We start from the raw sequence: 22,024 nt of genomic DNA on the forward strand, positions 1-22,024 counted from the left end.
CAAAGCTGCAATCCAGTATTCTCCCGAAGCATTAATCGTTGACCTCGTTTCCTCACATTCTAATGGATTGCCTCTTTGTGTTTCTTTTCCTTTAGCTTTTCTCATAGAAAACTACGAGTTTCATTATTGTTACACCCAGTTGAATGCAAAGCTTTATCGCTATTTCTTTAGATATATTTTGAATTTGATGAGAAATTTGATATTAAATTATTGCAAATAAAGTTATTGCGTTTTGAGTTTGCGGATAATGAGAAAATAGCAAAAATAAAATGGGATTATCCGGCTTGATACGTTGGCCCTTAAGGCAAACTTGCTTTTCAACGAAAATCGCAAAACAAAATGTGGATATGAGGTCCAATTGCCGGAGGCTCAAGGTGGATTATGGCCCTAAAACGGATCAATTTTTGTGATAAAAAAATGAAACAATTTTTCTGGCAATAAGAGCAATATATAGTACGGCTTTAATACAACATACATAAACTTAAACAAACTTCAATAGGTATGAACGTATACATATCACAGATAAAACATTTAATAAAATCTCTTGTGGCAAAAACAATGGAGTTCGATGTATACAAATTCGATAAAAGTTCAAATAAACTGCACACTGAAATGTTATTCTTCTGGGCAAAGCTCAGGGTTGGTCATATTTATCATCATAATATATAATATTATTTGTTAATTATACTAACTCGTTTAGCTTATTACATGGTGTCACTAATTTTCCATAAGACTTGGATGGTACATTTTGCTCAATGTAATATTTTTTATGAAAGGCTATTAGATATGCAATAATAGACTTTTATAATATTATGCAAGAAATAGATAATAAGATTCTAAAACTAACATTTTGATTTTTGTTCGATACAGACTCTTACGAATTATCGTTATGGCTGAAATCCTTTAATGCCTCTGATGTATTATTTAATTCACAACAGCCTGTATTGTATTATGCCCTTAATTCAAGCGACATTTATAAAAGCGTAATGATTATAATTACATTATATTACAAGTCGCCTAGAAGCAACTTTTTAGAAAGAAAAATTGATTTTTGTCCACGGCTATGTAAATATATAATAATTTTACATCTGTTTGTACACACATGATAAGGTCTATTAATGAATTCATTATCCACCCTTAATAGCATTTCCCTATGTACACTTATGCATGAGTATTTTCTACACCTTCAACGTCAAATTTCAGTAGGCTTTGAATTTCTTTAAATTCGACGTAGCGACACGATAACGCGACAGCAATCGTGAAAATTTAAAATGTTGTAGACCTTGTTCTTAATGATTTGCCAACATAAAATCTATTTGGCGAGAAATAAAAAAAAAATGATTTAGCTAAAATCAATTACGTGTCAATCAGCGAAGTTTTAGAAGTAGACCATGGGGTAAGAAACCCCTTGGAAAATCGAGATAAGGTGATTTTAATTATGGCTTGTTTAAGCACTGGGATTTGGCGTTAAAAGGTAAAAAACTTATAACGAAATTTCTTAAAGGAGATTTTTAATTACTTTTCGAAAAATACGGATGTTTAACCGTGGACAAAGTATAGTATTGTATTCGCATATAATAAGCGTCATCCCCTCAGAAGAACTTGACATTCATTATATGCTCGTTCAATAATATACCATTACCAATAGTTTTCATTAGCTAAATAGGATTCGCATAATTTAGTTATAATTTAGTTTTAAGTAAGTTCAATTTCTGAAACAATGCGTATGAAAATAGGTAGAAAATTGGGCTAACTGGCTTTTCTTGAGTATTTGAGTGAGTTAAACTTCTAAACAATTTAATTATATATAATACTGATTATTGATGTTTTCAAGTGCTTGGTTTCGTATATTTAAATTTTTATGTCCTTTAATTCCAATTTTTAAGCTGGAGGCGATTTCGAACATATTCGAAAGTTAGTTTATCCAAATTGTTGAAGGAGAATAGCTCTTGTATACGATCTTTTACAGGTGAATATAAAGTTGAGTATTTGAGTTATGAGTATTTTTGAATAGAGCTTCTGAAATAAATCATATTTAAAACTTACAGCTAAAAGTTTGTTTTCAGTTAAGAACTGATTTTAAACAAAATTTGAATAAGCGGAATTGAAGAAAACTTCATAACACTTCGCTGCCTTGAAAATTGACTGTATGTGGTGCGTTTTTTGTAAGACATATTAACCCCTGAGTCGGTAGCTGTGACCGTTTTCGAGATATTGTCACCTAATTGAATATGAATTTAAGTTAAAACTGCCTCCTTGGGCGAGATGTTGGAGGAGACTCGAAGAAGCATTTCACGTTTCTCTCATGTTTTCTGATGATATATAAAAAATAAAATGATCAACTTTCGCCGGTATTTTCATAACCCACTAATTTTCAAACTTCAGCTTCTTGCCTGTAAGCTTCTACACTTAACCAGTTTTCTATATGCGTATGATTTGGGTAACCATGAGAATCAGGCACACTTACAATTCGACTAAAAAAGATGTTTGAGCGAATTATTATGGTTTCTAAGAAAACCTGCGATGTAGATAAATTTTTTAAACCCATAATGGTGTTACTGTTCAAGGTGGATAGCTCCACGAAGGCTCTTAATGAAGCTCAATTATCTTGCCCCAAAATATCCTATTACACGTCTATATAAAACGTTTCATCAAAGCAAATTACGAGCCCTCAAAATTGAAAGTGTGCATTTTTGGATTCCAAATTATGGTTTTTTATTTCAGTCGATGAATAAAATTATAGTTTTTGAGCTGAAAGTGGGAATAAACTGAGATTACGTTGGATGATTTTGGAATAATTTGGAGCAATTGCGATGCAACTATTAATTTTAGATATCCAAGGCAAATTTACTTTTTTACTCTAATTCGTCTTAAATTAGCATACTGCAAAAGTCAGAAAAACCGATCTTTTTGGGGAAAAATTCATGATAACAGTTCAGAATCCGAGCTATCTTAAAATAGAAAATTTGTTATAAGTACGTATAAATATTCACCTATAGATACTTTATCAATAAATCTAACTGGGGATACTTAGAAGAAATTGATTAAACTGCTATATTCACATAAACCTATTCAATACCGCTTATTTGAGAAGTTCTTGTACCAAAGCAGTATGTGGCAGGTGAATTTCTTCTAAAACCCCTTCTACCGGTATTAAAGCTGGACCTCGCTGTTTATGTCGGTTTGTACACATGTCTTCGACATTAAAAACTTACTTACTACTCTCTAAATGTTTACATTTTACACCCTTGAAAGCTCTAAGTGTGGCGATTTTTCTACATTTTATTTGCTGTATAAGATATGGCAGTATGTATTTACAGAAAATATTTTTTACGATACAAAACGCTCATTTAAACCTGTAAATTGGTTTTTAAATCCGAAACTAAATAACAAGAAAATTACGAAAAGTAACTTGCGAATTAATTCGATATTCTTTTGCTCCAATTATTCCTTTTGTTTTCGCAAAGGGATTCCAGTACCATCCACTCAACAAGTTAGTTCTCAAGGAATTCGCGTTAATTAAATCGGATTTAAACCATGAGAAAGGTTTAAATCAACAAATTGACAGTACTATATACAAACAATTACTTCAAATCCATTTGCATAGCAAACAACGGTAAACCATAAACTTACTCTAACAGATAACTAACGTCGATAGGCCCTAGGTTGATCCCATAGCTCAAAGTAGTCGGGGGGAGTTTGCTATTTGTATCGGGCGGGTCCCAACCACTCACACCCGAAGATCTGGCACAGGGCCAGCACTATCACCAACACTATCAAGACACCAAACAGCGAATACACTATGCACAAATGCACCAGGGCGAACACGTAAAGGGTGCGATGACACCACTTGTTAGGCTCGTACCACGTGGGTGCGTAATCTGGGTACTTTATGTGAAGGATCCAGTAATTGCCCAAGCCAAACCAGGCTATTAGGACTATGGTGAGAGCAATCTGAAAGAAAGAAATTTTGATTTGAGATTGTACAATACATATACTGGGCATTTGTCTACGCCTTTTGGGCAAAATTATTACATACTATAGTATATTATTTCGTGTCGCGTATCGGTTTTTAAACCAATGAGCTGCACGTTTAAACCAGGCTGTAAATTTTTTTGCATATTTTTTTACCGATAACGAATATCTTAGATAATTCAATCGGGTGTTAGCACGGCGGCAAAAAAAGCCTTCCTCATACGGTATAAAATCGAGATAATCGGATGATCTTTGGTTTCAAAGACTCGTGAAATACGATGCTAGTATCACAGATTTTTAATGAGTAAAAGTGGGTGTCGTGTAACCCTCGTTTAATGAGTGAAAATGGATATTGCTGATGAGAATTTGGCTCATGTCGTCGGTCCTTGGAGCTACGCCCTGTATACGAGACATCACAAAAGTATTCGTACACCCTGTAAAAAGTTGGTTCATACCATACATAATAACACTCAAAATTTTTTTCAGCTACTCTCATTGCATAGGATGTGTAACAAAGATTTCCTACAAAATTAAAAAAATATATACAGGGTGTTGCGTCACGGAGCGTTTCCTTCTGTGGTCCTTCTGTAAGCCGATGGTGTAATCGCAGGGGGGCCGTTGATGTTCTGTTTTCGACCTCTTAATGCTGTCCTTTCATGCTCCTCATCATTTTCAACTCAATTTTTAGTTGATCACTCGTCCACGTTACTTCTCGATAACGACTAGTGTTATCAGTCCCATGTGCTGTTCTAACTAAATAGTGCAGGGTCGTTATCTGTCTACGTGACCTTCGTGACTATTGAAGAGAGAGACCAGAATCCCCCCTTCTACGCGTGCTCCGACTCATCCAACAAAAAGTAAGTCGAAAAGTCCAAAAAATAATTTTTGAAACCGTTGGGATTTATGTCTGTAATCTTTCGAGACCAAGGTGGAATCTTAAGAGCCGATGCTCCTATCCCTAGCAGTCTGTCGGTACAACCACACATAACACAGGGTGTTCCTAAATAGTATGTATACATACGGAGGAGGTTCATTTTTTTAGCTTATTTCATGATTATAAGTTTATATAAAAAGAGGTTCGCAAACGCCTCGTCACTTATCTACAGAGTGTTCAAATTTCAAAAATCTTTGATATACACCCCATGCAATAAGAGTAGCTGAAAAAATGCTGAGCGTTGTGATGTCGGAACCAACTTTTTGTAGGATGTACGAATGCTTTTGTGATTCACTGCTTATAGAGAACAGGTACCAACACATTGTTGGTATTTATTTCTTTGGATAACCTTGCCGAGAAGATAATATTTATAAAAGCGACAAATTCAAAGCAGAATGGTTAATTTCTTCATTTCTACATGGAGATTATCTTCTTGGTAAGATTACCCCAACATTGATATATTGGACCCTAATAGATAATTACACTCACTTTCACATGAAATGCACCACCCAGTAATAATAATAATTAAGTCTTGTAATTTTAGCAAAATAATGCTTCATAATAGAGTACCAAATGATCAGACTTTCAGTTAAAAGATACAACATTTGATAATGAAAAAATTAATAATAAGTGACATCGCCTCGTACGGCAATGCAGCACGTACTCTTCGCGATATGCTTTGCAACAAATGATCAATATCTTCCTGGGGTATTTCATTCCATGCTACCTCAAGATGATGTCGTAGGTCATCCACATTGTTTGGAGGCCTCGGTAAATTTCGAAGACGGCGACTCATCATATCCCAAAGATGTTCGATGGGCGATAGGTCCGGTGACCGTGCAGGCCAAGGCAGTATTTCCAATTGTGCTTCTTCCAGGTATCGTCGAGTAATGTTCGCACTATGTGGTCTTGCATTATCCTGTTGGAAAATGCCATTTGGTAAAGTTTGCATGAAAGGTACTAATACTGGCCTCAGAACATTGTCAATGTAGCGACGTGCGTTTTGGGTGCCTGGAACGAACACAAGAGAGGATCTTCGGCCAACACATATCGCACCCCAGACCATAACACTAGGTGTTAAAGCTGTGTGACGCCTTTCAGAAAATTGCAAATTTCTTCTTTCACCTCGGTATCGTCTGACTCTTCTACGACCATCATTGATCCATAAACAAAATCGCGACTCGTCACTGAAGACGATGTTGTTCCACTCATGATTCCAATCAATTCGTTCTTGACACCAGGCCAATTTGGAAGTTTGGTGTTGGGCGGTTAGTGGCAGTCATAGATTTGGGCGGTATGAATGCAGGCCAAAAGACGAAATTCTTCTGTAAATTGTTGCCATCGACACCCGACGATTTAGAGCTCCCATCCAATCTACTGCAACAGACATTGTTGTTTGAAATCGATCACCAATGGCCATCCGTCTAAGAAGTCGATCTTCACGTGCGTTGCTGCTACGGGGAGGACGTCCAGCTGGACGATGTCGCTGAACCCTCTCTTCAGACCACAAAGACCATATTCTCGCAATTGTGGTGTGGTTGCGATTCATTCTTCGGGCAATCTCACGAAAAGAAAGTCCACCCTCCTTCATGCCGATAATTCGCCCTCTATCAAAATCCGAAACGTGGGAAAAATTTCGACGCTGTCTCACTAGGGGCATTTTGATCTCAAAATGCCCCCCCCAGTGTCTTGTTCACAGTTCAATAAGAAAATAAACTGATATTTCCATGTAAATATTATTTTATTTATTTACAATTGAATAAAAAATCTAATAGGTCGATGACAAAAAAACCACCAGCATTCTTTCTTTTTCACTGAAAGTCTGATCATTTGATATTCTATTATGAAGCATTATTTTGCCAAAATTATAAGACTTAATTATTATTATTACTGGGTGGTGCATTTCATGTGAAAGTGAGTGTATTTAGACGTTCTATTTGCATTGCGAGGTCCAACTACAAACAAACATATTCTATCATATATGAAGAATCAAACTCGTGGAAGAAGCAGCATGACCTTTGGAATATTACGGGGAAAATAATGGCAACTTTTTTAGTTATTTGCTCCCTTTCCTTCCAAGCCCCTACTTAAAATTACGCCCCTAACTGCCTGGCTATAGGGTCGTAGTGACGTAGTTTAATCCTTCGAAATCCGGCTTTAATACAACCTAGAAAGCTGAGAACTGATTCCTTATGTACTGAAGCGTAAAATTTTCCATTATTGTATGTATTTCTCTGGAATTTAAAGAGGCAAAGCAATTTATTTACTTTTAGCGGTGGCGGCTCAAACCAGGTAAACAAGCAAAAAATTGGGATAGATAATTACTTTTCAACAATTTCCATTACAAGGATTTCGAATTTGTTCGCGTATCCGAGATGTGAAATGCCCACGATAGCTTTTGTAATACAATGTCTGGAATATTTCGAGTTTCAATCGATTATTAGAAGTTCCAGACACGAGGCCGTTGGAGAGTTGGGTAATATGGCTGGTAATACACAATTTGTGAAGTGGGTACCGTCGAAACTCAATATACGTTGCCAATGTGAATGCGCTGGTACATTCGCATCAAATTTCCGTACTCACCGAAGCAAATTTCGAAGCCAAAGACGAATTATTATGAGCCGAAGGCTCCACGTGTCGGGTATGCAGCTGGTTCCAGAGACATAAACCCATTTTCACGCTACCAACGGTACCACCGACGACCATGTAAATTGGTATGTTGGGCTCTCGAGGGCAATCCCTTAAGAACTGAACTCCTGCAAGGGAGGAAAATAAATAATTAATAATCACGGAGATATCCGAATTAACCACCGCATTCAAGATTTATTAGCAATAGAGTTCCTCATAAACTTGCCCTCAAGTTGTACTCTATATTCATCGCAATTGTTGTCGGAAAGTGCCTGTCCAAGAGGTGAAGTAAACGGGGCTTGAAGGCAAATAGATACTCATTTTAGATAGTAATATAGGGGTAAAATCGTTTATACACGGAGCTAAGATAAGTTAAATGGCCGTCATTGCCACCGAATGATTGATCTATATATCCAAGAGATTTTAGCCCACATAATTTTCAATTTCTTGACAGTTTCCATAAAGTTCCTCCGCTTCCAAACACGCAAAATGCATTAAAAACTTGCTGTGTATCACACATGACAACAATGGATTCAAGGAAACTTACCCATTATGAGCATTATAAGTGGTACAATGGAAAGACACACCAGCAGGATGGTAACCACCACTAAAACAAAATTATTTAATTAAACTTCGCTTCATTTCGCATGTAAATACGGAGAATTAAACCAAAATTTAATACTGCCAAAAGTTTACAGAATTGTACATGAAGTTTGAATGCAGCTAGATAATTTATTACCAGTCTTATTAACAATCCTCAAAGCCCTGAAGACAAAATCGCAGGTGCCAGTCGCCTCCAAATTGGCGTCTTTCAACTGATACGCCACTGAACCGTAGGTGGTGAGGGTGAGGCTCAGGCTTAACCCTTGTCCCATTTCTCTGGAATACTTCTGATCCCCGCAAAGCCTGCGCTGCTCATCCCCAGAGACCTGCGAGATCCCCACCTGTTTAATTTACGGCATATTTGGAAGGGTGAATGTGATCTACTTTCAACTACTGAGACAATAAAATAAAGACAATCTACACAAAAATAACGATCGAAAAAATAGTAAAGCTGACAACAGGGCTTAATGAGGGTATGGGGGTGATGTCGGCAACCAGTGAAGTACGCTTGAGGTGAGGTGCGACAGCGTTGCCGCAATTCTTTAGTTTTCCAGAAAAATATGGACATTTAATAAGGTTTCTTAGTTTAGTGTACTTGAGGCAATTGAATAAATTTGCGCTGGAGATATATTTCCAGAATTTTGTGTGCTGAAGTGTAAAAATCCTAAAAGCATTTTGTATTTTAATTGAAAATTCGTTCCTAATTCGCACCTGACTAACCGAACTGCTGGCCCTTCGGGATCCACTGCTCTCAAATCCGCTGTTTGTGCCATACCCCGCATTTATATTCCCTCTGGATGAGGACCGATATGACGGAGACGAGCTCCTCCCTCGAGAATCTGGAAATTAAGGTCGCACATCTCACCGCAATCACACCGTATGTGGAAGATTTTTTGTCGCACTTACTTGAAGGATTATCGGCACTGGATCTCCTTTCGTTTACTGGAGGCTCCTGGAAAGTCAAAGTGAGGCTGCCCCTGGAACTTCGAATGTCGTTTGCTAAATTGTTGCGAGCTGCAATGCTTCCTCGGGGGCTTCTATTGGGGTCGTAGCCGTTTTCGGGGCCGATGCTTCCTCTGGGAGTTCGAGAATCTGAAGCATAGTCTCCTGGAAGGATGAGTACATAGGGCAACAATATAATCTGAAGTTACAAAAATAGTGATTTTTGGAAGGAACAAAGCAAAATGGCCTTTAGTGTTGTATTGACGCAAAATGACCGGGACTCTTTCTCTTTCTCTCTAAGACGTCTATTTCATGTAGGTTGGGTTATCCGTTTGAAATTGGAATATCATGGATAATTGGAATAAATGAAATACGCGATCAGTTTTTGAATAAATTTAACCATTTCCCTCGGAGAGAGCTGAAGGAATTTCCGAAGGAACCAATGATTGAATGAAAGTCCAAGAGAGGTTTGAGTTTAAAACAGTGCATTTTGGGCTCTGTATCATCAATTTAAGATGTAGCTTTTGAAAGGGCTCATTTTTTCTGTTAATGAATGTAGTGAGTGACCCAAAATCAGCCGTTACATGATAAGTACAATATTTGACCACATTCTTTGAGCGAGAAACGCCCTGAATGTTTTAACCCTCGATGTGTATTTTTTGCACAAAAATTGCCAATTACTATAATGGAACAAATCCACGTGCCGCCTAAATACAAGGGCCTGATCAAAGGCCAAAACTTACTAAGAAAGAAGATTCAGTGATAAAGGGCAAATAAGGAGAGTGTGGGCAGCAGTGAGAACTCAAGTTGAGAAAACAGGCCCTTAATCCTTAAAATCCCATTTCGTTGAACAAAAAGCTTGACCTGCAGTAAACCATTTACGACTCATAAACATAAAACAGTCTTTGGAAGTGCGCACTTAAAACCCAGTGACAAACTCCTTATCGCCGTCGTTGTAAAACCGTGATACATTACAACCTCTAAAACGGCGACAACCCTTCTTAGAACCCCAATTACCCTTTAGCTTTGCTAAAATATTTAATTACCTGCGACACTGCCTCCTGCAATGCTTCCCCTGGGACTCGTCCGGTAAGAAAACGATTCGGGGGCTATGCTGCCTCGGGGGCTCCTATTGGAGTCCCCTGGGGAGTTGCCATGTCTAGGACTTCGAACTCCTCCTACAAAAGGGGAGTTAGTTTCGGGAAATGATTTTGCGACATAAGAAATCCATACTTGGGACCGGATTTACTCGTGATTTAATAGATATGTAGGCCGCAATAAAAGTGACTAATAATTTTTCCACGATAATGTTAGCAAAATTTTGAGTTTCCTTTTGGAAGCTTTCCATAAAAGTTCCCTCACGTTAGGCGGCAAATTATATAAAGCTGCCACTGGAATATGGAAGCACTAACGCTTGCAGCATACGAAGTTCTATAAGGCAAACGGGCGTTTTATGATGTATTCCAGTCCTCTAGTATCGGAAAAGTTTTACGTATACGAAATATTAGATGTGTTGGTTGTCTATTTCCATTAAAAAGCTGGTATTTATGGAGTCTGTAAAGACGGAAAGTTTAATAGGTTTTTGCGTGCCTTCCAGATGACGTGGATGTAATTTTATCTGATTGAAAAAGTAGCCTTAAGAAACACACTTTCAGGTTGTTTTTATCGGAAAATGTAGCCATATTTCCTTAGCAAACTTCAAGACTGGATTAAACCACAAATACTGATATTAAAACGTGAAAACGGTGTTTTGTGCTTTTACTTTTATTAGAGAAAATGAATAATTTACAACTAAAATGTTTTATTCGACTACCAAAATTAAGGCGTCAGCCCCTTTCCTCACCATCATCAGGGATCCACTGCTTGTTCTCCAATGGAGTTTGTCTTGGAGATCTAGTACCGTCTGGCAGCAAACTATTCCTAGGGCTTCGGTTATACTCCGCTATATTCAATCTGGAACCATATGTGTTGGTTTCTGGGGTTAAACTATGCCTGAGCGATCTGTTTTGGTCTGGTACCAGGCTGTTACGGGGACTTCTGGATGAGGACAAGCAAACCGTAGACCAGAAAATCTACAGTAAAGCAACTACAGACCTGTTGTAATTGTCTGGAGTTAGGCTGTTTCGAGGACTTAAAGCAGAGTCTGGAACCAAGCTGTTTCTGGGACTTCTCAGGTCATTGGGCACCAAACTGTGCCTTGGAGATCTTTGACCGTCTGGCACTAAACTGTTTCTAGGGCTTAGAACGCAGTCTGATGGGATCAAGGAATGACGGGGTGTTCTGCAAGTTGCTCTCTAGTAATTTTGGTAAAATAACATGAAACGGATCAACCTTTTTTCAATTATGTCATCGAAATCCAGTTTGTCATCTTTGGTTTCCATCAATGCTATGTCCGGAATGATACTATGTCTAGGGCTTCTATTGATTTCAGGAACTCCCAAGCCATTTGACCTGTTACCATCTATGGGAGATACTGCGATGCTGGCTCTGCGTCCTGGAAAGAGGACTGTCATGTACACCCCGAAAAAAAGTAAACTGAAAACCCTACCCGGACTAGTAGCTGCTGACCTGGTGCCAGGGGGCCTGGCGGCTTGGGCGGGAGAAGAGGCAGCAGACCTGGATGCCCTCCTTCTTCTCGAAGACGAAGTTCTGCTCAACATCTTCTAATCCGGAAATATTCAGTTGCCATTCCGATATATTTTCTGAAACAAACAGGTGAGTAAAACCGGTTGAATTTAATTAATAACAGATTCATTGAGTTGAAAATAATGCTATACCTAGAGAACAATACCGTAATGTTATTAGTAATAACTTTGGAATAGAGCTGCAGTAATTGAAACTAATTCAGCATCAGCAAGTTTCAAATGTGGATACCACATCGATCCGAATAATTTGAAAGTTTCGATGCTAATGAGTTTCCAGGAAATCCGAACGAGAATAATATTATCTAGTTGATGAATTAAAACATGTATTACTCCCTTAAAATACCAGTAATATTCAAATGCACGAGAAATAATCCAGCAGGAAACTCTTGTCTCAGTTACAATTTGAACCAGACACCAAATTTCCATTCTGCAAAAGTTGAACTGGTTTCGTTTTCATGCATATAAATTGGAGTTTTTCAGCACAAATACATAAAATGCCCAAGTTAAATTTGCCACCACAGAATAGTGGAAATTGAAATTTTGTTTGTATTAGGATAGGTACGTGCGTATTTGAACACTTTTCACCAAATATTTTGGGCTCTTAATCGGGAAATTCCAGCATATTTTCCTCCGCTGCAGGTACACCTTCGGGCGCGAAAAACATAAATATTAATTAGATGGAGAATCGGGGAATTTTCGCTCCATGACTCGCTCGATCAAAAATTTCGAGGATTGAGACATTTATCGTCGATCCATAACCATTAAGTTTCCACTAATTTGAAAAAGATTTTTCAAGCAATTCTACTTCTAATAGACCATTTATTTTCCACAAAAACTCTTGTATTTTCTGGAAAGAAAAAACGAGCAATATCGCCCTGTTTGATTAATTTTTTCCTGGGTTTAAACGAGCGGGAGTTTTTCACCATAACCCTTGTTGTCATAACTAACATAACTAATGAGCTGAAGTTTAAAACACGCGAGGCAACTTAATTGCCCGCCCCCAGTGAGAGGCAAATTTAAATGGCAATTAAGTCGGTTTTTGAGGTGGAATCTCATTTATTAATTTTTTACAACTCGTACCTATTTTAAGGAAAGAAAAGATTTATTAAATCTGTCGTAAACAAAAAGGGCTTAACGGCTTGTTCAAACGAATCCTTTAAAAGTGAGTTCTTTGGATCCGTTCAAATTAATTTCAAAATGAAGCTCGGGAATTAATTAGGAATTAGCTTTGAGGTCAAAGATGAATTTGTCCTTAATAAAGCGCGGATAGGCACCTGAACTTTCTGTTTATCTGAGAGTTTAACACTTTTAATTCACTGAACTCATTAAATTATGATAATTGCATGAATAATGAATTCCCCTTACTGCACGTATTAAATTGCAATGTAGTAATTAATTGCTCTCTATTATAAACAGGATTACCGATGATTAATGGACCACCTGGGGCGTTTTGCTATTTTTATTTATGTTCCAAAAAGCACAATTATCGCAACAACCAAAACCATTGTTGCACGCGTAAATTGCTGTATAAAACGTAATGAATTGATAATTTGAATGGTTCAATTTTTAAGCCCTGGGGGTCTTTAAAAACGCGAATTCATGGCAATCAAGCAATTGGCCTTAGTTTTGTGTTGTAAGTATCTGGTCGTTGCGGGAAAGCAAATTTCCTTTAAGGGTTAATTAAGCATCATGTTATAAGCAGATCGAGGCGAGGAGTTTTACAATTCAAATAACTCGGTATTTCATATTCACTATTTTCTCTAATTAAACACAAAAAGCAAGCCTACAACTACGCTGACGTTCACCTAAAACGCTCGCTTTCGAGGGTCGAACTTTTGAGGGTTTTACTAATTAAAACCAGTCCCTTTGGCTCGGTAATTAGTCAACTTTGCTCGTAAAGCTGACGTTTCGGATCAACTTTATTTGCGAAACTTTGTTAACACTCAATGGCACAGACATAACTTTACCTAAGGTTTCATTATTATTTTAAAGCCACGTTTCGGTCGGATTAAACGTCGATTTCTATTCCGGATAAGTGTATATGTGGAGGCATTTCATCCACTTTCCCTTCAATAAGAATCCAGAATTTATTGGGTCTTGGATCTCATAACTACACATGCGAAAAAGAAACTGATCTTGCCGGCCAAATCGTTTCCGTCCAGATTCTGTACAATAAGGTGAATCGGATATTAAATTTGTTTTGTGAATATTCAAGAGCAAAAACTGACGATCAATATTTGCCTTAAAGGATGATAGAGCCTTCTGTTTGAGCCGAAAATCCTATCTTCCAATGATATCAAATAAGGTTAATTCTCGATCGATTCCGGAGGTACGATACAATCTTTAAAGTAAAGCTAGTCACGAAATACCACCATATAGCAGCAGGAAAATGCCTGATGAAACTATAGACAATAGGCACTGTTTCATTGATTTTCGCGTAGGTTTGTAAACTGTATTTGAAAAATTGTTCTTAAATGGTGGTAAAACGAGTTTGCTTATAAACTAATAGATTTGTAATTGCTTATTTATCGATCCTAAATGAAGTTTAATAACAAATTCGGTGGAGAAGGTAGAATTTTATGACGAAACCCCTAGGGGGAAATGCTAGTTTAACAAGATGATAATTAATCACCTAACTTTCTGTTAAAGGTTTTTATAGGCATTATTTTTGTGAGATGAATAATTAAGCGTCAATCGATGGGAGTTAGTTTACAAGTTACCGGCAGGTTTTCCCCAGATGTTTTATCTTGTGGTTAATACCTTTCGGTTGGCTCCTGACCTTTTGATCTAACACCTACACGTGTACGTATATATTTATTTTAAGCAACCTCTTCCAGAGAGCTTTCGAAGGCATATAAAGCAAGCCCTGTGGTTTCAGTGTTGAATATTAATTAACTCCCAATTAATGCAGGGGACCGCTTCGCGTTCGGAATTGTGTAAATTGAACCTTTCGGTTTCCGGGTTCCGGAAATTTAAATCCGTTTGTCCACTCTTTTGAGTCTGAGACTGACAGAAAATCGAATAGTTTGCCGCTTTCCGCATCAGAAAATTTTAATATTTAATGCGTCGTTAACGATGGTCTGAGCAAACTATTCTTGTTTGAATTTCGTTAAAACTTCTCTTGGAAACGCCAACTAGGCTTCATAAATATTAAGAGTCTTAATTGAAGCGCCTGAGGTGCATCATGTAATTTGTTAAGTATGGAAAGAACTAAATCGGGATATTTTCCATTAGAAAAGGCAGAAAATAAGAGAAGTGGAATGTTTGATTTACCTTTTTCGAGCTCCATAAAACAACAGGCTTTCCAAAAGGTATTCTGTGGAAAAACCCCCGAAGCGTATGTTATGAAAATACCTTAAATAGTCTTGGGTTTTTTATTTTTCTCTTTTTTCAGTTCGATGGCAAAAAGATTCAAAGAAGATTTATTGAAATTCTGGATGTATTCTTCATAAAAATAACTCAAAAGCAGTCACCTTTATGCGGCCTTCGGATAAAAGGAACATCATGCTAATAATGATATTGCCTTTCCTAGCACCCGAATTTTCAAAGGCACTTTCAGTCAATTTGCGCCAAATTCTAGAGAGTAATTCTTATAAAGTACTACAATATAATTTAAATTTAAGACCTTATAATCTTCTTATAACTTAAATAATTCCAAATTGAACCTTTATTAGAACCAAACCCACACTACATCTTGTCCCTGTAGCAATTAACCCTAGGTATTTCGCATCTAATGCTTTAGTTGTAACTTGGTTTTGACCGCCCTCAATTATAGGAGCAGATTTAGGGATTATATATTATAGTATAAGGACTTGAAACGGATATTGATTCTAAAAGGGTCGTTTGGAATGCAGAATGTGTATACGGTGGGTGGATCCGAGGTAAGGGAAGCGAAGAGGGGAGATAAATAATGGCGGGTTTTGCCGCTTGAGGATGAGTCAAGTGTTTTATTGATGACACGAGGTCAAAATCAAACTTTCAGCGATTTAACAGTATTTTGTAGCATTCTGTCGGTCTGCCAATTGTACCGAGTGCCCGTATCTTCCTTGTTATGAGAGCACCTCGCGAAAACCGTTTTATTGGTTAGTTATTGGCATTTGGACATATGACATGAACATGGCCTTAGGAAAATGAAAAGAGAACGCTCGGATTTCGAGTATTTTTAATTATTTATTACTGATTCGCGTGATACTCAACCGATTTTCCTCAATGGTTTCTTGAAATGTACATAACATACACATGTACATATTTGGTAATTCAACATTTTACAGTTGAAATGGTACAAGAGTAATGGTGAATCCTCATGAACATAAAAATGATAGGCGTGACGCAATTTCATTGATGAAAAATACCTGTCTCGAAAGTGCGGTGTAATATTAAAGTACCACTTATGCCGTCATTTGTACGTTCATGATCATCATGACTCACAGTAATCCTTATATTTAGTATTTTTTGTGGATAGGTTTAAATTGCGTTTATTGTCACATAAATCAAACTTTAAACTGCGCTTTAAATCCCTCTTGGTAGCTCTAACTTTTAATTGATTTCACATACATATTCTGCTAAACTTCTAAGGCTGCTGTACAGTAATACATGTATTATTAAATTTTGCACTTACCAACTCATATTCTTTTTGGATTTTCCTATTGTCTGGTAAATTGTATCATGTGCAAGAACGCTCAAGAAAAATATGGAAATAGGATTCTCATATGATACTCCGCCTCTAGCACTTTATGTAGATTTCCTGCTTTAAATTTTGAATATATGCTGTACAGAACAATGAAACGAAGAATCCATGTGAGAAATATTACGAATAACCTGATTATAATATCAAAGTTAAAAGTTTAATCTTGCGAAAGAAGGCAATCTGTTACCGTGGTGTTTTTAATTAGTAAAAATTCCGGTGAGAAGTTAAACAGGCAGATAGAACATATTATCAGGCAGACAGAATTTCCTCGTAAAAGTAAAAAAAAAGTTTGTCGAAGTGGGTTTTAAATTTTGCTGAGAGTTTGTTGGTCGTCCCTGTACTTCGTAGTGGTAATTTCAGTTGCAACGAACTTTTTGTAACTCCAGAATATCTGGATTCTAGATAACGGAACAAAGTCCGTTTACGATGTGAGACATTCGTGTTGTTAAATTTCGGTAGCTCCGGGAATGTTGAGGTTAAACATGAATATTAAAAAAATGGTGAAGCGGCATTAAAATCTACACGCCACTCATGCTAAAAGAGGCTGAACGACATGGATCACAAATTGAGTAAATTTGGCTAATTAGTGCCCCGTTTTTAATTAGTAAAGCCAAAGGAAAACCTCCTGGAAAGTTAGTTAAGTCCCGCTTCAGCGCGATCTAAAATTTGCCTGCTCTCATATTAACCAGGATGCACCAAAATGTTATTACGAAGAACGTTGGCAGTAATAATGGCGGATTAGTAAATAGTAATTTTTTACGGTATTACAATCATATCCTGCGTTTTTTATGAGGAAAAAAATGAGATATGCATGCTATAGAGCTGTTGTATATATTTCCGGAAATTCACCCCCAGAAAGTTTTCTTTCATTACAAAACACTTGGTACCTTTTCCAATAAAATTGAAAACTTCCCACTCATGCTGGAAAAGCAATATCATTCACATTTTATAGAAGTTTGTCATGCAGATAGCGAAAAAATTGATATGGGTATGTTTTGTCGGTTTTCTTTAGACGTGCTGCACTGAATAAGTTTGCGAGTACGTTAAATGCGTGATGAATATCTCTATATGTCTTCTCAGTATTTTCCTCATAGCTGTAAACTAGACTGAGACTTTTCTTACAGGTATTCTGGTCACGTAAAGCTCTAAGCACACCGCAAGCACTATTTCATTGCTCGTTTTCTAAGTTATAATGTAATAAAGTTTTGTGCCACCGAAAATCTGCCACATTTCCTAGGATGCAATTTTGCTTTTTGATAAATTTGTTGGAGGAATAAATATCAATCTCAAAAAGCAATCTTTGAGGCAGTTCAAGCTTGAAAACTCACAGTTGCTCTTGACATTCACACTGTTATTAATTTTCTGAAAAAGGCATTTTTCAGGATGATTTTCGTTTCGTTTGAACGGACCCATCATAGAGCCCTACAACAAATATATTCCAAAGAAGAAAAACAATCTTGAAGAAATATAACATATAGTGTCGTTTTAATAAAAATACACGCCGTGTAAGAAAAACATAAAAATCTTGTTCACGTAAGAGATTACATTCTTCTGACGTTGATATTAAGAGAAATGGAAACATGTTTGCTTGTATATGTGCTTGGCGAGCGGTTTAACAACGAATATGTGTGTAAAAGGGAATTGCGTGATGGAGAAATTGATGAGGTTGAGCCATGGAGAGACTACGAGACATATATAATATGAAAATTGATTATTTTAAACGAAGAAAAATTTTAGTTTAAAGGCACTCCTAGTCAGACAAGAAAGACATTGAAGAAACGTCCCTTGGAAGCAACATTTGCAGAATTTTTCTCCTCCATCATATTGTTCACAATGTGAACAGCAAAAGGATTTTAAAACGGAAGTAATTTATTTTCACCGTCATTCATCAATTAAAAATATTCAATTTTCATAATTATTTACGCAAACAACTAACACCAAAAAATCTACAATCTCTTTACAAGTGAAAGAAACATCCCACGAGATTACACGCCCACGGGTTTAGAGATTTATTTCATTCACCATGTTGTCAGGAATCCGGACAACAAGCAGGTTAGTTATTTTATGAAGACACTAATCCGTATTTGCCAGCCTGTCAGGAATTTCCTATCTGGCATCATAAATCATTGTTTTTCTCATTACTTCAACTTTTATCTACCTGAATATTATTTCACAAGAAAAGCGACCCTTGAAAAGACCAAGAAGGTCTTAGAGGTAGCTAGGGAAATTGACTGGAAATGCAGTCAACAGTATTTCACTTTTCAACACTTGATATTAAATAGACTCGGGTTCTTCAAACAACAACGAAAACCTGTCTCCAAATTTAATAAAGCCCCGCCATAAAAATCCTCTCTGTCAACTTCTTTGTTTTTGTTCGGCAGTTAGTTTATGAAAGAGCGGAACGCGTCACTGACTGCCCTCATAAATATCAGACATTTCGTGCCGAATTAGAAATTGAATTTGTGCCTCCAAAACTACAAAAGGAATACATTAGACTGTTCTTTTAATTTGCAGCTGTTCCTGCCAATTTACCGAGGGAAAAGGTAATAAACCAACCAGAAAGGCGAAGCTTTATTATCCCCTAAAAACTCGGGGTATTATATTACTTCCCCTGGAAATTAAAATTTTTGCATGTTTTCATCAGAGCTTAAGTGGATGGAATTTTTAACGGTAGCGAATTTGCATAGTAATACATTTCGACTATCAAACAGTATAAATACATAGTGTATCTTCTGTAAACGCGACTTAATCTTTAACAGGGATTAACCCAACTATCAAGATTCAGCACGCTCCTGCAATAAATCGAATTTTGCCCCTCAATAATTTCCTGTCTGGCATACCTCATCCCATTGCCCAGCAGTTTCAATTGCTGTCGTTGGTCTAGAGAACTTTAATTATAGCGACAAATCGATAGTGCACGCTCTGAAGATTCCACAGGAATTCGAAATCTTTTTAGCAGGAACTTCGAGTCGCGGCAATCTGGTTTTGAAAAGAAAATAATTCCTTTTTGTAATGAGGAAATGCTCAAAGCCGCATTGTCAACGTGATTTTCATAATATAACGAGGTTTAGTCAAGCGGTAAGAGAAATTTTTATATGATTAAAGGTCTGATTCGAATGCGGTTAAATATGTACCTGAAATTTAGTTTAGTTGCTTCATAGCTACATTGTATAGATCAGTACAAGTCTTTAGGGAGTACATTTTCCTATATTTTATTTTCCAGTATGGAAGTGTATTCAAGACTGGTGCATGAAGCACCTCAGGAGAATGACATGTCCAATGCCAGGTACCACAAACGAAATACTATTTATTTGCACCGTTCGTGGTTTGGGCAACTGAACTGACTTTCGTACATTCAGGATTCATTCAGGTAGAACTTGAGAGAAATCCTAGACTGATCTTCACCATTCTGACAAGAATTTTCTGAAGTAGTCCTGAAAAATTCGGAGATTTTGGCCATGAAGAAGTTGCATGGGGAAACCCCGAAATATAATCGATATTGTTGATCAAGATACTACTAGTTTCATTTTTAAATTTGCCTATGTAACACCAACAACAAAAAGCTATCTTTATTATAGATTCTTATGAATGTGGGTGTGAATGAAAGACAGTAATAGGAATTTATGATAAACTCCGCCTATCCGGTATAATCTCCTGGGGGAATCTCCGATATCTAAAGCCATAAAAATCATATAAATAGGGTCTATTGGAAATCAAATTGCCTGCATCAGGCTATAATTATCATATGGCTGACAAAGCAAACGAGGCGTTAGCATTCTGGATCTAATTTTGTAATGGACGCACACAGCAGCCATTTTTATCTCGCTATTTGCGGAATTTCGTTTAGTTTGGCATTATTCTCAATAAACTTTTTCTTTCTAAAAAGTAAAAAAATTCCTATTATCAACCAGTCGATTTCGGGTAAAAGAAACATGGATAAAGGAGCGTTAAGGCAATCCCTCAAATTTAGCTTTATTTCACGAACGATTTGAAACGAAAGGGATTTTTCTAGAGGCTTGCTCGTCTGTGACCTAAGGCCCTTAATAGAATCTTCCTTTTCCGTTTGATTAAGGGTTTAAAGTGAAAGAAAGCTAATGCTTCTAATTCTCTCTAGAAGGGGGGATTGCATTTAAACCGATCAAGGGTGGGAGTTTTTAAATAATGCATCGCAAGGGAACAACACACTGGTGCTTATCTCAATTTGTAGTTTCCCAAACCCCCATTCTAGGGCCCCGGCGACAAGGTATACTAATCAAAAAGGGATATAACTGAACTTTGAGACAACTGTGGACAGAAGCAATTTTGATGCTCCTCTAGCTCTAATAAGAAAGGTCTCTTTCAAAAGTGATTTAACTGTTGGTGGATCGAATTTAACAAAACGTGTTCAAACAGAGCTCCAATCCAAATCAGCTACTTTGGAAATTAAACTTACATAAAGTATAAAGTTTCGTGAAGCGGAAATAAAGGAGTTTTGGGTGTCAGTCAGCAGGTGGTATCGATTATCGTTATTGCGCCTATATCAGGCAGGAGCACTCGATGAAGATTTTTTAATATGAGCGATTTATGTCGAAGAATTTTAGGGGTTTGAGAACTCAAAAGCCCTAGAGTTTCAACGCGTTGTGTGTGCCAAAAATAGAACTTCGCAAGTCAAGATTCACAAGCAACAACTAACCTCTAATGTGCCTCACTCAAGCGTCAACTTCACAACCTCAATACAAAATTCCAACTTCCGTAAAGTTCAAAAAGAGTTCTTTAGTACGCGACCGCGCAAAGTTGCCTGCAAGGCTCTATTCGGTGCCTCTCCGAGCCGTCGGTTTTAGAGCAACTGACGTCGGGAGCGTTATTTTTGAGCGTCCTCTTCGACGACAGAGAAAGCCGTCACCTGGTCAACGAAGACGCCTGCGGCCAACGCTGAGCGTCTTTCTGCGCACCAAAATTTTCTCCTTGGAGAAGGTCAGCAGATGCTACTAAACATCGCATTAGAAACAAACGTGAAACTTAAAGGTTTTTCAGTTATATCTGGAGTAGACTGAATTTAGTTGTGTTAAGGAGACTTCCACGTGTTGCACAACAGAAAGAGGTCCCTTAGTCGGACCCGAAGGGAACTGAGTGGGCTTCAAAAAAAGCAATTTCAACTTGACTTTTCCATATGTTTGGACTTTGACAAGGGGAAACTTCCTGAAGCGATATTACTTTCCGGGAGTTTTCGAATCAAAGCTGCTTCAACTATACTTTCTTCTTTGAAATACCAGGAAAAAGTATTTATGGTCGTTTGATTTCTCGCGGTAATGGAAAGCTGTGCATTTTTGCATACATAGAAACTTTCCATGGTGTAATGTTTGCAAATTGAAATTCTTACAATAGACGGTTGTTGGGGACTTAATGGGCCTCATCTCATTCAAAGACCGAGGTATATTAGAGTAACGAAGACCGTTTAAGTTTAAGGCAGCAATAGATGTGTGTGTATAGTGTTCTTGAGTTCCGTTACATCTCAGACCGTTTTATTTTCAGGAAGTGGCAAAGCCATCTGGGCGAACCTCCGGAATTCAAGGGGCGAGAGGAAAGTTATCTTTGCCTTGTTTTAATTTTAAAACTCCAAGGAGTTTTCAG

At 37.3% G+C, this 22,024-nt stretch overlaps 1 protein-coding gene across 2 annotated transcripts; it reads right to left on the minus strand.

The window, feature by feature from the left end:
• Window positions 1-442: 442 nt before the first annotated feature.
• Window positions 443-21,221, minus strand: LOC136415141 (uncharacterized). 2 transcript variants are annotated; one of them, XM_066399595.1, is made up of 12 exons: window positions 21,087-21,221; window positions 11,631-11,784; window positions 11,414-11,576; window positions 11,177-11,362; window positions 10,926-11,119; window positions 10,129-10,260; window positions 9,047-9,247; window positions 8,852-8,979; window positions 8,277-8,466; window positions 8,085-8,144; window positions 7,493-7,665; window positions 443-3,954 (listed from the first exon to the last, which is right to left on the minus strand). In XM_066399595.1, the coding sequence occupies exons 2-12, from the start codon at window positions 11,740-11,742 to the stop codon at window positions 3,703-3,705; spliced, it is 1,791 nt and encodes a 596-aa protein (XP_066255692.1). In that variant the 5' UTR covers window positions 11,743-11,784; window positions 21,087-21,221; the 3' UTR covers window positions 443-3,702. The 2 variants fall into 2 exon arrangements, with proteins under 2 accessions (XP_066255692.1, XP_066255684.1); XM_066399587.1 differs by having other exon boundaries at window positions 8,277-8,481.
• Window positions 21,222-22,024: the final 803 nt, after the last annotated feature.

Source organism: Euwallacea similis, chromosome 1, assembly GCF_039881205.1.
Source record: "Euwallacea similis isolate ESF13 chromosome 1, ESF131.1, whole genome shotgun sequence".
NCBI lineage: Eukaryota > Metazoa > Arthropoda > Insecta > Coleoptera > Curculionidae > Euwallacea > Euwallacea similis.

Coding starts and splice junctions, on each gene's coding strand:
- LOC136415141 (XM_066399587.1), bottom strand. CDS start 11,742: ATGTTGAGCAGAACTTCGTCTTCGAGAAGAAGGAGGGCATCCAGGTCT. Junction 8,482..8,851: donor CCAGCAGTTCGGTTAGTCAG/GTGCGAATTAGG, acceptor TAAATTAAACAG/GTGGGGATCTCGCAGGTCTC. Junction 8,145..8,276: donor GAGGATTGTTAATAAGACTG/GTAATAAATTAT, acceptor ATTTTGTTTTAG/TGGTGGTTACCATCCTGCTG.